Source organism: Triplophysa rosa, linkage group LG9 (genome assembly GCF_024868665.1).
Source record: "Triplophysa rosa linkage group LG9, Trosa_1v2, whole genome shotgun sequence".
Classification (NCBI taxonomy): domain Eukaryota; kingdom Metazoa; phylum Chordata; class Actinopteri; order Cypriniformes; family Nemacheilidae; genus Triplophysa; species Triplophysa rosa.
The window spans coordinates 14,527,235-14,542,627 of NC_079898.1; the positions used below are offsets into that span (position 1 = coordinate 14,527,235).

A 15,393-nucleotide genomic window follows, 5' to 3' on the forward strand; every position below is an offset into this window, starting at 1 on the left:
CAGACCAAATATAGACTTTTCTGTCTGTATACTTAAGTGTAATTCTGAGAATTACATAAAAAGTAGGCTAAAAGTAGTTTATGTTTAGTTTTAAAGAAGTATACTAACAGCACACGAATATGAATATGTGTTTGGGTGTGTCTGCCAGCTGTTTCTTCTCTAATATGTATAACTGACATATTTGTCTTTATCTTCAAAGTGTTGACATGCAAGGATGAGATATTTACAACAATAAATATATACAATAATGGACAATATCTTCACAATGCAACTAACCTTATGGCAGCATCTGTGTCAGAATCAGGCTTGGGGTTTTTATCAGAGCAGGATCCACTGAAGGACTTCTCTTCTTCAAGCACACCTCTCCGGCCCTCTTCTGCCAGGCTCTGAGAAGCTGCAGGTTCTATGGTATTGGATACAATGGGGGATTCGGAACGAGCAAGAGGGGCAAAGCTCAGTTCAATGATCTGCTTTGCAATTTCACAGATCTGGCTCTGGATCTCAGGGGTGAGAGTTGGAAAGTCAAAAGTGAAGATCAGTGGTCCACTTGGGGTGATGTCTTCGCTATCCAGGCTGCTATAGGAGGTACCCTTGGCACGATGCGACTCCACGATACTCTCAAAGTGCCTGCTGAAGGAGTCCAAGCCATCTGATGAGGTTCTGCGGGGGCTGTCCACTGGGATGGGAGACTTTAAAGTCGTGTGACTGTCTGGTTGGCTCTCTGAGGGGCTATAACGGTAACATAAGAATGATTCAATTTACAACCAAGTCTTAAAAATGTGTGACCAATTCGAAACTTTGCCCAGCCATTATTTGCATTCGGTATGTGTGTTAATTCACATGTTCATTATACCAAACTGTTGGCACACTCACCCTCTCAATAATCTGCTAAACACCTCACCCCCCTCAGGTGATGCATTTTGCCTCTTTTTGTCGCCCTGCATCCTCACACTGGCCCAGCTCACTACCTCCTCATCCTGCAGCTCCTCTTCACCATCTGTAAGTGGGCACAGCACTTCATCCAGAGGGCTGGCGCTGCTTGTGCCCGAGGTGCCCAGTACGCTGCGGATACTCCCGAAAGCCGAGTCCACCTCCTCCTGTTCTGCCAGCATCACCTCATCCAGGTCTGTTTCCCTGTAAGAGCGCATGGGAACTGCATCTATATCTGTCTCTGAATATTTGACAGAACGTCTGATGATGCAGGTCTTAGAGGAGGAGCCAGCTGCAGGGAGGTGGTTGATCACTTCCACTTGTATATGTTTTACATCATGCCTGGAGGATTTTGGGGAGGCGGTTGATTGACAATGTCTTGAGTGTGCTGATATGGGACACAGGGGTGTAGATGAGGGTGGAATGGGTGTAGGAGACTCACTGGAGCAGCCACTGGAAAAGGAACCTGGAACAGAATGGATCTATGTTCATGCTGGCAAATTTATAGTTTTAGTAAATATTAATTGGTATGTAACTGGATTTGTAGCAAGATGAATTCAAACACAAGGTAATGTGAGTTGCTTTAGCTCAACTGGCAGAGCTGTTAGATACACACAGTTTGAAGGCAATGCATGTAATGATAAAATGCAAAGTTGCCTTAGATTAAATCATCCGCCCAATGCATGAATGCAAATGTGAATAACAACACACACACACTCTCCCCTGCCTTTTACATCAATGAAACGCATCACAGAAAACACTTGAAGAACATAGAACATTATAGAAAATACCCACTACTAAATAGAAAAACGCCCACAGTAAGGAACACTGTGACCTCAGAACTCATCGAATTACAGCTCAAACAGGCTGAACAGCCACAAAATAACACCCCAACTAAAAAGCACACCAGTGCCATAACACCATTAAAATGCAATTACACTCAAGAGAGGTAATGTCAAGAAAGGTAGGGGAGAACCGGGACAAATGTTACAATGCGATTTTCTCAGAGCCCTGACTACATTTCCATTCCAGGCTATGATAGCATGTTCAGCACATAACCCTTGACAGAGCAGCCGAATATCATGTCATTTCGTCATTGTTCCCTGCAGTTAGGTCCGGAAAGCAGTTTTTGAGCACAGAAAGTAAATTACTGAACCAGTGTTTTTTTTTCCAAATACAAGTTGTGTTTCTCGTTTCATGTGTCATAACAATGATCAATCTACAATTTATTTAGTGCTGTAACACATAGTGAAGTTTGCCTTGTCAGAGTCTTAAATATAAAAGTAATTCAAATTCAAATGTCAGGAGTTCCTGTCGGGATGAAAGTAACACTTGTTAACACTAGTTCCCACTGCTAATGTTATTATTAAACCATATCATGCTAAGTTAATTTCATTTACATATTGTTCATACTGTTAAAATGTTTTAAACAATGGATTGAAACTGACAATCAAGTATATTCTTAACCATTTAAACCATTTTTACTGTTGGGTTACTTTTAAAGGTCCAGTGTGTAATTTTGGGGATGATCTACTGATAGAAATGCAATATAATATACATAGCTATACCTTCAGAGGTGTGTAAAGAGCTTACACACTGAAGCGTTATGTTTTTATTACCTTAGAATGAGCTATTTCTATCTACATACACCGCGGGTCCCATTACATAATTCGCCATGTTCTGTTAGCCTTTGTAGTGTTTCGAAAGGGAGGGGTGAAGTGCGCGGTTGCAAATCGCAACCTTGCCGCTAGATTTCACTGACTGAACTTAGTTTGATAAAACTGAAATGAAAATGTTATTTCATATTTTTTGGCAAAGATAACAAACAAAATATTTTGCAGTAACATATTAAAAAGGTTATAGTCAGGTATATTTAAGAAAAACAAGAATAACACAAAAAGTCTAGCTTTTATTGTTATGTTACTTTTGTCCCAACTGACGGAGTCGAAAGTAACAAAGTGCAATTTATCTTTAATTGAAATTATACAGAATTAATTCTACATTTGTACAAAATACCACCTGGTATTGATAGACCACACTTTTGAGTTATTGACCACAGCAAAAAATATATCCGTCTAAAAAGTGTTTTCTGAAAAATGGTACTTGAGAAAGAACAAAGAGTCAAGTTTAACAGTGAGTAGCAAATCCAAATGTCATGCATTGGAGGGTGAGGCTTATTCCGTAATTGGATTACACATTTATTGCGAGGCAAACAAGCTGTTTACAAGAAGTGGCAAGTAAAAAAGAAAGCAACATTTCAGAGTCTTGGGTGGGTATTTCTAGGAAAAATTCATACCTTTTGTTTCATTCTCAGAGTGGGTCCCAAACAAGAACTCCCATTTAGCACGAGCGATCTTCTGAGAGTGCAGAGAAGGCCGCGGTGAAAACGATCCTCCTGCAGACTACAACCCAATGTTGAACAGTAATATATGTAAAAATATTTACAGATGAATATATGAATGGTATAAAACAGAGCATCAGAGTAGAGGACCATAGAAACATATGCATTTCAGTGCCATATATTACAATTTAAAACTTCCATTCAGAGCATATTTTTGTCTAACCATAAATAAAATGTATACCATATTAATCTTTCATGTATGCTACATATCAGTTGTTTAACATGAATTTAAAATAAATATTATTCCAATATCTGAATAATTAGGTCTCATATTTTATTAAATAATGGGGCAGTTTCCCAAACAGGAAAAGATTAAGCCAGAGTTAGTCTAAGTAGCTTTATAAACGTGCCTTAGAAAAATATCACCGGTGTGACAAAACAATGGCACTGATATATTTTAAGTGTAGCTGTAACTTTAAAGGTCACTGTAAATTGTTTCCAGTTCACACAGTTCAAACATGCATTTAGTCTGGGAGTGTGAAATTGTGCCAATATTAATACATTGAATAGTATATTAAATATTATTAAAATATACTGGACAGATTTATTACAGTGCCATTTTTGTCCCCACATTTTAGACATTTCAGTTTTAGCAAAATGTTTGTCCTAAAGCCCTGTTAACTCCTCCCCCAATCTGTTTATTGCTATATCACCTGAATGCCTGTGTTTCCAATGTCCAAAGTCTTCCGGCTGGTTTTGCTAGACGTCTCTGAAGATATACAGTCCTTCTCACGTGTAGTGTTCTCCAAAAGACTGCCTGTCACTCCACTGGAGCTCTGTGATGCCGTAACTCTCTGTTTCTTGTTAGGACTATTGTCACCGGTCATCTCACTGTGCCGCACCGAGACCCTAAAATGGTTCACTTGACAGCCCAGTGCAGCCGGATCGGTCCTTTGATTATTTTCCACCTCCTTAAAGTTTTCTTTGTCGCTGGATGAGCACTCCCCTTTCACATGCTTTTGCTGAGAGGTCCAACTGACTGATGTCTCTGTGTTAGTCATGGTTAAAGGTCTACTGCTGCTGTCTGGGCTATCTTTGAGAGCCCGGTTTAAGAGCGTCTCATTTTGCACACACTCATGGCCAGGTATATGAATATCTCTGGTGTACTGGGAAGGCTGGTGCCGATGCAGAGTAGGGCTGTCCTTCCCAGGCAACTGTGCACGTTCTATTCTTGGGTCTCGTACAGGGGAGGAAGATATTACATCCGTACGGTTCAACTTTGTTGGAGCTGGAGGGGATGAACCTGTTATGTGGGGTATAAAAGGGTCTCCGTGACCGAAGTGGAGACCAGTCTTGTATTCTTGTATTTGAAAGTTTGCATAGAGCTGATCCTCTCTGGAATGGTCCCCTAACCTGGGGCTGTCAGATCTCACAGTGTCCGACAGTGATGGAGTTGGGGACGGAGATCTCCTGGCCTCCAGAAGTAAAGAGAGTTTGGTGGCCTCTTCGGCTAGCGTACGAGCCATCTCAAGACTTGTGGCTGGAGATACACTTCTCTTTCCACTTCCGTGACTGGCTCTTTCCTCCTCCATATTTTGGGAGTCAGCCAGGTTAAAATTAACTCTGTGGGCCTGCCGGGGACTATCACTCACCATATGACCATGTAGCTTGTTGCATGATGGTTGAGTTACGATCATAGTAGGCAATTCATGTTGAATAGCCGTTGGCTTACAAGATGGTAAATTCGGGCGACACCTATGTCCTTGAGGCCTCTGGTTTGACACCTCTTGAGATTGGACATTACTGAGGTGTGACATTGTAAAGTAGGTCTGTTTAGCATGGTTTGACAGCTGGTCTGTAGCGGGGCTCCTAGGAAGTCTGTACAAAGAACTGTTGGGTTCATGATCCATTAGTGTTGCGTTGGTGGGCAGAGTTCTAGAACTGCATGGCATCATGGGTGACCCCGACCAAGACCTACAGCGACGTTGCTCTGCTCTCCTGATGCTATGCTTTCTGTCAGCACAGTTGGCTGCCAGTTTCTTCCTGAGTTGCGGGGAACCAAATTCCTCTATTGCACGATGGGTGGCTTCTCTGGCAATGGAGTCAAGAGTGGCCCGCCTCAAGCTGGGAGTGCCCATGTGTGAGTTTCCCATAGTTTGACTAAGATGTTTCGGGCTACAACTGTTCATGGTTTCCAAGCTGTTGAAACCCACTGGGTCACTGAGCCTTTTTCTAATATTTGCTTGATTTTTAATGTCTCTGTTGAAAGGATTTTGAGGTTCGCTTTGGCACAAAGAGATACCCTGCCCATCCACAGATTTAATTTTCGCTTTTTCGATGTAACTGAAAGTGGCGATAGATCGATTACCCTCCTCTCCCCGTCTATTTGGGCTGCAGGCTTTGCGAGTTCCACTGGGTGTAGGAGGGGCGGTAAACCGCCCTGAAGAATGAGATTCCCTTCCATAGAAGTGGTCATGATAGAAGCGGTCATGTTCAGAAGGAGCACAAACTGGGTGACAAGTATTTCCAGTGGGCCCTGATTGAAGAGCAGAGAGTAACTGGTTTATCTCATCATATGGCAGGCTCTGACTGTGTTGGGCAGCAGGTTGTTCTAAATCATGTCCTGGATGTAGCTGAAAACTCACTGAGTGCCTTGATGTCGATTTACTGGAGGCCAAACTCTGGGTGCTACTGCTTCCTTTATGCAGTACTCCACGTGGAGAAATGCGGCCATGTGAGGCGTTATGGCCAGTATTCTGAGACTGATGAAGGTTGTCTGGTGCTGTCAACATTAGGGAGCCTGTCTTGTCCATATCTTCTGGGTCTTTTGCTTCTTCATCAGCTACAGACCTCACTTCCACATACAGATGAAGGATTTTACCTGACTGAGACATGACCCAACAAAGGTAGCCTGGCGATCTGTCCTATAGAAAAATGCCTATTCTCTGTAACTGTTTAATCACAGACATTGTTTGCTGTAGAATTTGGTGGGCGTCTTTACGGGATCCATCTCCATCTTCAAATCACCTATATTGCAAAAGAAGAACATTTTAACTTAATGGTTAACGTAATGACGTAGTCAGACATTTACATTTGTAGACTCTTTAATTCAATTATAAAAGAAATGCACAAAGGCCCAATAAGATCTGTGTGAAATCTTGTTGAAAAGATTTGAAATAACCTACAATCCTCTTGCTCAGCTCGGACGATGCATGTGTATTAAGGATCTGGTGTATTTCTAATTAATGTATGTGAAGCAAACTTCCAACCTGATCTCACGGAAATTTATAACTATTTTATGAGGTGGCTAATTCATATGAATTTTTAATAATGTGAATCAAACAAAGATTTACAATCATTACAAAAACACAATACTTAAGCCCCTCCTCTAAAACCAGTCCTAAACGGAACGTCACTGGCACAAAAGCAAATCGTACTAAAGCATACAAATAAGATTGTACGAATTCTTATAAATTAGCCCCCTCGAAAAACAGTTATGAATTCCCGTGAGACTGTGTTGAAAGTCCACATGCGTAAGAACCTTAGTACCGCTGCTGACGGTCATGTATCTGACTCGCTCCCTCTTCATGTAAAATACCAACACAGTCTCACGAGAATTTGTGACATTGTCACAAACTGTAATCTATTAATTTGTGTTCATGTACACGAAATTTCCCCTTCTTTCGTGTCAGTCAGCACAAACTTTTTTTGTGTCACCCAGGACGACTATCAATCCAATCTGCAATCTGATAGGAATTCATGCCTATTTTACAATATTTTTTTATTGTAAAATAGGTACAATAAAAAAAATCTCCGGTCAACGAAGGAAAAAAATCCTACAAATTCCTATTTCCTATGATATCATTCGTATGTTTTGTTATGATTTGACTTTTCCCCTGTGACATTAGGCGGGACTAGGGTAGCCATTTATCTTTGCTTTGCCACCTTTTGAAACTCGGGTTTTTAGCAAAATTAGCCTTTGCGGCTGTGATGTTAGGGTTTGGGGTGAGGTGCTGGTTAGTCACCTCCTTAAATATATAAGACTTTTGATATCAGGTTATAAATAAATAAATGTACATACACACGCACGCGGTCTGTGTTTTGAAAGACGTGACACGAAAAAAAGTCATGCTGAGTGACACGAAAAAAAGAGAAAATTTGTGTCAATGAACACGAATCAATAGATTACACATTTACTTGCCTATGCCACAAACTTCCTTGAGACTGGGTTGAAAATACTGCATAATGATGAAATTTACTGAGTTAGAGCACCCAGGACAGGAACGTATTAAGGTATAATGTGATTTCCTAAACAAAGGCATACAGTACTATAGCCTACGCTATGAATGTGTTTCTCCTGTAATGAAAGCAGAAATCTGCACTAGACTGCAGCCATTTAAAAAAAAAAACAAGTCTTTTCACTTTAAAAATGGCTCAGGAGAGCTAAGACTATGGATATCAGACTGACCACTACAAACTGTGTTTGAGACCTTGTCTTAGATTCACATAACCCAGTTTAACCTCTCCCGTGCTAGTCTGACATAGCTGCTAGTGAGAGACTGGACTGATGCCAGGTGTTGTGTTCAATTAATTGAGTCGTATGCACCCCGCAGCATGACCACCACTGCAGTTTTGGGGGAGGAGGTGGGTAAGAACAATACATACAGAGTCCACACACGTGCATTTACTGTACACATGTGTGATAGCTTTTTAGATTTATCTTTCTCATACACTATAGTATACAAATGTTTTCTTTGCGTCTGTGAAAACCCATTCATCATATTAAGAAATTAAAAATGCCATTGAGTTGAATCACACAGCTACAGCCAAGTAGAGGAGTTACCACTTAAATGCTGTATCTGAGCAACACTGCACCCCCTAATAAAGCTAAATAAAGCTTTTCACAGCTTGTGACTGCAGAGAGTTGGCAATGACTGAAGCTTGGACATAAATAGCAGATTTGATAGAATGTTCACGCATAAAATCCCTTGTTTTCTGTACTGTTTTTGCCCTCCTTTAACCTAAATGTAGTGACTGTATACTGCTTGTCCAGTAACTTTATCTGTTTGAGATGTTCTGAGGTAACCTGTAACAACTTGAAATTGATCCCTCTTTAATTAAGTCTTTGGATCAAATTGCTTAACAGAAACAACATGCAGCAATATGAACTATAATAAGAACTAGATGTGTGTGAAACAATTAGCTGTTAGAACTAGAAATGTTTACTAACAAACAGAATTTGGTCTAAAAGAAAGGGTACTGTATTAATGTAATTAACTGTATTAATTAAAAATAAAAATGTACCAGAAATGTGTAAAATTAATACTTAATTCATTTTCACTTAACAAAATTACAATACAGATGTAAATTAACTAAAAGCTTTTCCCAATTATTGAGTTTTTGAATAATTAATCTGAAATAATCTCCATTTATTATCCAATTATAGTCCACTTTATTTTATTTTATTGCCATAATTCCCAAAAATTGTAGTCAAGAATGTAATATTTACATATATTTTTATGTTATATACCTGATTCTCACATTCTATCATATACAATTTAGACATACTTTTCCTGTGCTCTAGCTAATAGGATTCCCTAAACCCCTCCTCTTGTCCTCACTAATGTAAATGTTACATGAACATTTACAGTCAATTACAGTCAAACCCCTCCCATTACCTTTTAACTCCCCTTCAACAGCTCCTTCCCATCAGCTTCACTGAAGCACACAGTATGTTTCCTCCATAAATCTGCAGAAAAAGAGGCTATTCATGTAATCTCTGTTCCTCCCTCTCTCCTCCACAGACAAGCAGCTCTGGTGTGCGCTACTGGCTCACCAATACTGGATTTACGCCACCCACACATCTTAGTACGTCTCACCCCCCCCCCCCACACTGAAACACTGTCTTAGCCAAACAGGACTTCCTGCACTTAGCCTGTCACTCAGGCTGTTAAGACCCACCTCATTCAAGAATTAAGCCAATCAGGTGAGCCTCTCTGTCTGTTCTGTGTAGTGGTGTGTTTTTTGCAGTAACTGAGTGACAGATGGCAAAAGGTTCAGCGAACTTTGCAAAGATAGGCCTGTAGCTTGAGGGAAGGTCTTAGATTTATAGAGTACCAGGGGTTCAGTTCAGAGCTGTGGGACTACAACCAGTGATCCAAACAGAAACAAGAGGAAAGCTCTTTTCTGTCATTTGTTGTATTAGAGTAAAGAGAGCAGAGCTAACCTCAGTAACTGTGACCTCTGATGCAGACCATCTTAACTCAGAACTAGGGGTCACATAATATACCAGTACTGTCAGTGACCTGACCGTGATATTAAAAACCATGATTATCAACAATGTGTTAATTCTACACATATCATAATATGGTAAACTATTCAGCAACAATTTTTCCTTTAAAAGTCAAATGGTTAGAAGCTCTCTCTCTGCCTCCCTGCTGTATTTTAAGTGTGATTTGTGAGCAATAAATTAAAAGAAAATCAGAAAGTTTGGTAAAGTTGTTTATTTCTTTTTACCAACCATTTCAATATATACTGCAATAATATCCTTATCATTAATTATTTTGGCCATGATAATTTTGTAGTTTAAGTCTGATATCGTGACATCAATTTGTAGTGTAACTCTAAAGCAATTGGATGAGCTAAGATCTCAACATTTAAAATGTAAGAACTTAATCTCTTCTGGCTGATCTTCATTGAGTTAGGTAAAAGGTAGATGGGGGACGGCCAAATAGGCCACAGCACTACATTTCTGTCCTACTTATTGTATTCTTTCATTGAGTCATGAATTTTTGTATAACCTAAAATATTGAAGATCTCATAGTCTTGTTTGTCTGTCTACTGTAAAGCTTGGGGTTGTACTGGTTTGACCTAAATCAGATGAACACATGCCTGTTTATATTAAATTGAAAAGGAGATATTGTCATTTTAAGCAAAAAAGGCCGACACATGCAAAGACTAAGTACTACTTTAGTATATAACTCAAGTCACTAAACTATTTCGTGCAATCAGCACAACACAGTAGGCCTAAATGTGTCATGGACTATCTATAGTGTGCAGTCATCTCACCTATAGAGACATTAGGCAATAGTAAAGCATACTATGTACATTACGTACTATGTTATTTGAGAGCTTGGAAAGAACTTTACTCTGACTGACTGCTCCGAACAACTTCTAAAGTGACTGTTGACTACAATAACCTTGGGTACAAGTCGGTGCTGAGCTTAAAGCATCTGGGTTTAAATCAATTCTATAGCCTACCGTTGACCAACGAGAAACAGGTTTCTAGAATGGATCAAACAAACAACGACTTTTGGGAGCTAACATGGTAGCCTATTAATAAAACAAAATAGTCTCACGGAGTAAATGCGACCGCGCAATATCTGAGCTCACGTGATATCGTTCGTGCACAAATGACTGAAATATAACTGGATACTCGCCATGTATGTTTAAGATGTTGCGAGAGCTCGTGTATCGTACCTTATTGTTTACTTCCAAGTTCCAATGAATGCTAAGGAGGGACAAGCAACTTCACACATCTTTAGCGAGTGATGATGTCCACGAAAATGTTCCGATGCGGCAGATATTTGACGCTGTGGTGCTGAAGTGGACAGTTCCGCTGGGATCAGGAAAACGTCAACTCCGCGAGCAGATACAGCTGTTAATACACTCTTGTGCTGTGCCTTTAGGGAGCGCCAGTATCACATTCACAGATCACTGGAGGGAATCCGACCGGAGATTAAAGCACTGTGATAGAGGTGGCGTACAACTCTGTCAAGGAATGATTTATGTTAACTAAAGCAAGCCTAACGTAAGTTTGTGGACAACCGAGTTCCGTCACGCGAGAGTATAGTAAGCTATACATAGCAGGATTTGTATATCGGTAACAATTCACATTCACAATAAGGTTCCGTTGGTTAACATTAGTCAATTACCTAAACAAAAACTGACAATGATAATACTTATTTTAAATTAAATTAAAATCAAATGTTATGTTATCATTAGTTAATATGCAATGGACACACAGACAATTAAAATATTGCCATTAACCAGCATTAAAGGGATAGTTCACCCAAAAATGAAAATTCTGTCATCATTTACTCAATCATTTAATTTCATACCTGTATAAATTACTTTGTTCCGATGAACACAGAAAGATATTTGGAAGAATGTTAGTAATTTTCAGTTCCGGGACATCATTGACCTAGGAAGAATTAAATGGTAGTCAAAGGTGCCCGAGAACTCTTTGTTTTCCTAAATTCTTCAAAATAGCTCATTATGTGTTCAACAGAACAAAAAAATTTATTATGTTTTTCCTACTATGGTAGTGGATGATGTCCCAGAACTGAAAATTGCCAACATTCTTCCAAATATCGTTCTCTGTGTTCATTGGAACAAAGAAATTTATACAGGTTTGAAACAACCTCAGGGTGAGTAAATGATGACAGAGTTTTCATTTTTGGATGAACTATCCCTTTAATAAAGATTTATAAACACTGCAAAAAATATTACTCATTGTTAGTACATGTTGGCTAATGCATTGACTAATGTTAACAAAGACTATTACTCTAAAGTGTTACCTGTATAGCTGTATTTGCATCACTATAGGTGTATTTCTACTGTATATTGAACCTTGTTAGTTATTTTAATTTTCTTATTTCTTTATTTTTCTTTGCAGTGGAGTGCAAAGCGATAAACCTAAAAATGAAAATAAATAAATAAAAAACATAAGATGTTTCTGTAAAAACTACAACAAACCCTGAATATATTAAATAAATATAGAATGTGCCATTAAATAGATTGGACATTTTGTCAAGGGCTTTAAGACTTATTTTTGTTTCCTAGATGGACAATGGCTAGAGGCTGGCTATTCTGTCTATTTAAATCAATACATGGATTAAAAATGGGGTACACTGGGCCTAAAAATTCAACAGAGAATGACTGAAGCAGTGTCAGCGTATCAGCGTCATAAAACATCACAGCGCCTTTCTCAATATCTACCCACACTCCAAGTTTTTGAATCTTTTTCCCTGTTGTCAGTGCCTTTTCTTTAGAGTTCTGACAAACGAGATATATTCCATTGCCATGATATATGTAGCAAAACATATTGTTACAGCCACGACTGCAATGATCTAGATTCTCTTCTCTAGTGGCCGACTCATATGACAAACCAATCAACCAATAGGGTTTCTTCCATACGGCCACCTCCCAATAGTGAGATCCGCTAGAGAATCTCTCCTTGCCCCGTACACTGTACTGAGAAGTGATGCGAGTTTTCTGTGTCGTGTCTTGGGATGGTTTCTTACTCCAGTGTACCTCCAGGCTGTCTGCTGAGACTTCTAACTCAGGGTGCGCTGTCTTTGGATCTAGACTTATTTCTCTGAGACCTAAGGGTATCAGTATATGACAAGTGAGATTATATGTACATACACTTTTGTAAAATTGGATGACATACCAATAATAGTAATTTTTTATTGATGTTCTTTAAAAAATACACTTACTAGACCACAGTCGCTTAGTGTTTTGAAAAACAACATCTTGCAAGTTGTCAGCAAGATGTTTGACTGTCTTCATCTTGTCGGGGGTGCTGTACTCTTGCTGAATTACTGGCACACGTGGCAAATCCACTCTGGACCTACAACAACAAAGACAGACTGATTTAAACATTAGTTTGGTAAAACTATTTCACTGCAGTTATAAATGACTTCATGGATATGTCATGAAACATAATTTGCCAGTATAATATACAGTAAGTACAAGACATGGAGAAAGCAATAAAAAGAACTCACCCAAATCCATGCTTTTTGAGAAGCTGTAAAAGTAATTTTGCAGTCTGTTATTTATAGCACACCAGGGGAAAAGTTGAAAAATTAAAACATTTTTACTAGGTATGTGTTTAGGTAAAAAGTTCATTTTTGTTTTATTCTGTGAACTACTAACAACACTTCTACCAAATTTCACACAAACATATTTCTTTTTGCATTTATTTGCAGAAAATGAACACTGGAAAAACAGGTCAAAATAACAGAAAAGATGCTCTGTATTTTTTCAGACCTCAAATACTGCATGGAGAACAAGTTCATATTCACTGTTAAGCAATACAGCAGTAATATATGTATTTAGGAAAAGTTCAGAAATAATTTTTTATGTGGTGACCATTTTTATCACGGACTTCATGTGTCATGCTGTCAGTCTTTAACATTGCGGTTCACCTCAGAAATGATGAACCGCAATGTTAAAGACTGACAGCATGACACATGAAGTCTGTGATAAAAATGGTGACTTTATGTCATTTCTGAGGTTTGATTTCGTTAAAATTGAACAAAGACTGGACTGTAATAACCAATACATCTAGAATACATCTAGCTTTTGAAATGAAAATTTGGAACGGTCTCTTATTCTTTTCTGCAGCTGTATATGAATAAATAAATCCCAGTCTATAAACTGTAATATGTACCTGCAGAAATATGATGTCATTCTCTTCCTGGAGGAGCGACTGGCTTGATTTTAGGACAGTGTTAAAATCTCCAATTCGACGCTGCAGTGATTCACTTCTCCATTTTAGCCACTTGTTGGTGTAAAACTCCTCTGTTTCCAGAATGGTCAACATCAGCTTCTCATCCTCCTCAATCAGTGTTTTTATCTGCCTGTATTTCTCAATTATGTTGAGTCTGCATGCTTCTGCGTTTTTCTGTCAATTTAAATTTAAGTTGACATCTAGTTAATTCAATGCAGTAAAACACATCTTGCTTTAATACATTTTAAAGGGGTCATATGGCGCGAATACGTGTTTCTCTGTGTCTTTGGTGTGTTATAAGTTGCCCATGCATGTATTAGACACGTAAAATTGCAAATATTAAAGTGTCTGAACAAAAGATGCATTCTATCTAAAAGCGAATGCTCACCCAGACCTGCCTGAAACGCCTCGTGTAACCACACCCCCACAAATCTACATCAGTTCGTGGTATGATTTGATTAAGACCGCCCAAATGTATACGTAAGTAAGGTGGGCGTACCTGTCAGTACAATTGCTTTGGAACCTGATGTTCCAAATATGGTAAGAGGCGTTACATTTCTGTCACACGCTTGCAGTATACGACCAATCACTACGCACTGGTTAACTGGCCAATCATAGCACACCTCGCTTTTCAGAGCTTTGTATAAAATCTGCACATTTCAGGGAGGCGGGGCAAAGAGGAGATACAAACATGCACGGCATGTGGAAAATACAGCGTTTTTTAACCTTAAATCGTGTATACACATTGCATTACATCTAAAACAAATGATAATATTCGTTTTAGCCGTGTCATATGACCCCTTTAAGGGTTTTTACTTGGATTATTCATTTATACACGTCATGAAATACCCACCGAGACTTCTGAAAATAATTCTTCCAAATCTTGCACAGCCTGCTCAGCTAAACATCTACTCTGGAGAAGAATTGATTCTTTGTTTTTTAGCACCTTCTATGAAAACAATAATATACAGTCAGTTAAATTCTAGTTCCTAATGCAATAAGAATTGTCTAATCAAAATGTGTTTATCAAATAATAAAGGTGCTTTTATTCAAAACTTTACCTTGAATTCTGAGCATGCTTCCTGCAACTTGACAGCTTGGTGATTCTTATGTGATCCAACCACAATACACAGACAGCATACAGGAGCCTGGTCTTCCTGACAAAAGAGCTTCAGTTCCTCCCCATGCTCCTTACACTTGAAGGAAATCAAATCCTCTGTTACCTCAATGAGGGAGTGCCATCTGAAAGCCTCTCTCTGTTGGTGCAGTAGAGTGTGAGCAGAACACAGCGAGGCATCGCAGGTGAGACAGCTCTTCACAGCCACCTCTGTTTTCTCAATGCAGTGGTCACATATGATAGATGAAGGTGGCATCTGGGAAGATTGATCTAGCTGTTCTCGTGCAAAGACATCTCGCACTTTTCTTTGAGGACCTGTGTTGATCTCTAGCTTTAGTTCAGATGGAAGTAGGATCTGACATTCAGGACAGAACAGAGGCCCCCCTCTGCAGGTTTCTGGGTCATCCATGTTCCAGACCACCCGGATGCAAGACTGGCAAAAATTGTGTCCACATGGAAGGCGAACAGGATCTGTAAAGGGCTCTACAC

General features: G+C 39.2%; 2 protein-coding genes across 5 annotated transcripts in view; both read right to left on the bottom strand.

The window, feature by feature from the left end:
* psda (pleckstrin and Sec7 domain containing a) overlaps positions 1-10,979 on the bottom strand; it is a 30,918-nt gene extending 19,939 nt beyond the window's left edge. For 3 of the 4 annotated variants that reach the window (XM_057342370.1, XM_057342373.1, XM_057342374.1), the window contains exons 1-5: positions 8,950-9,065; positions 3,985-6,298; positions 3,227-3,332; positions 874-1,396; positions 277-729 (exon numbers count right to left, since the gene is read on the bottom strand). In XM_057342370.1, the coding sequence (XP_057198353.1) occupies positions 277-729; positions 874-1,396; positions 3,227-3,332; positions 3,985-6,165 (3,263 nt within the window). In that variant the 5' untranslated portion in view covers positions 6,166-6,298; positions 8,950-9,065. Of the gene's footprint in view, positions 1-276; positions 730-873; positions 1,397-3,226; positions 3,333-3,984; positions 6,299-8,949; positions 9,066-10,750 lie in introns of those variants that run through there. The other variant, XM_057342371.1, reaches the window with a different exon arrangement.
* Positions 6,231-15,313, bottom strand: LOC130559301 (E3 ubiquitin-protein ligase TRIM39-like). The gene is made up of 6 exons (XM_057342275.1): positions 14,849-15,313; positions 13,728-13,961; positions 13,060-13,082; positions 12,772-12,905; positions 12,385-12,657; positions 6,231-6,298 (listed from the first exon to the last, which is right to left on the bottom strand). Exons 1-6 carry the CDS (start codon positions 15,311-15,313, stop codon positions 6,231-6,233), a joined length of 1,197 nt encoding a protein of 398 aa, XP_057198258.1.
* Between the last annotated feature and the right edge of the window lie 80 nt (positions 15,314-15,393).

Excerpts from the sequence above, each read along its gene's own strand:
- LOC130559301 (XM_057342275.1), bottom strand. The coding sequence starts at position 15,313 with ATGGATGACCCAGAAACCTGCAGAGGGGGGCCTCTGTTCTGTCCTGAA. Across the intron at positions 12,658-12,771 it reads CACTAAGCGACTGTGGTCTA|GTCTCAGAGAAATAAGTCTA; the intron begins GTAAGTGTATTT and ends TGATACCCTTAG. Across the intron at positions 6,299-12,384 it reads AGATCATTGCAGTCGTGGCT|GTGATTTGAAGATGGAGATG; the intron begins GTAACAATATGT and ends TTTGCAATATAG.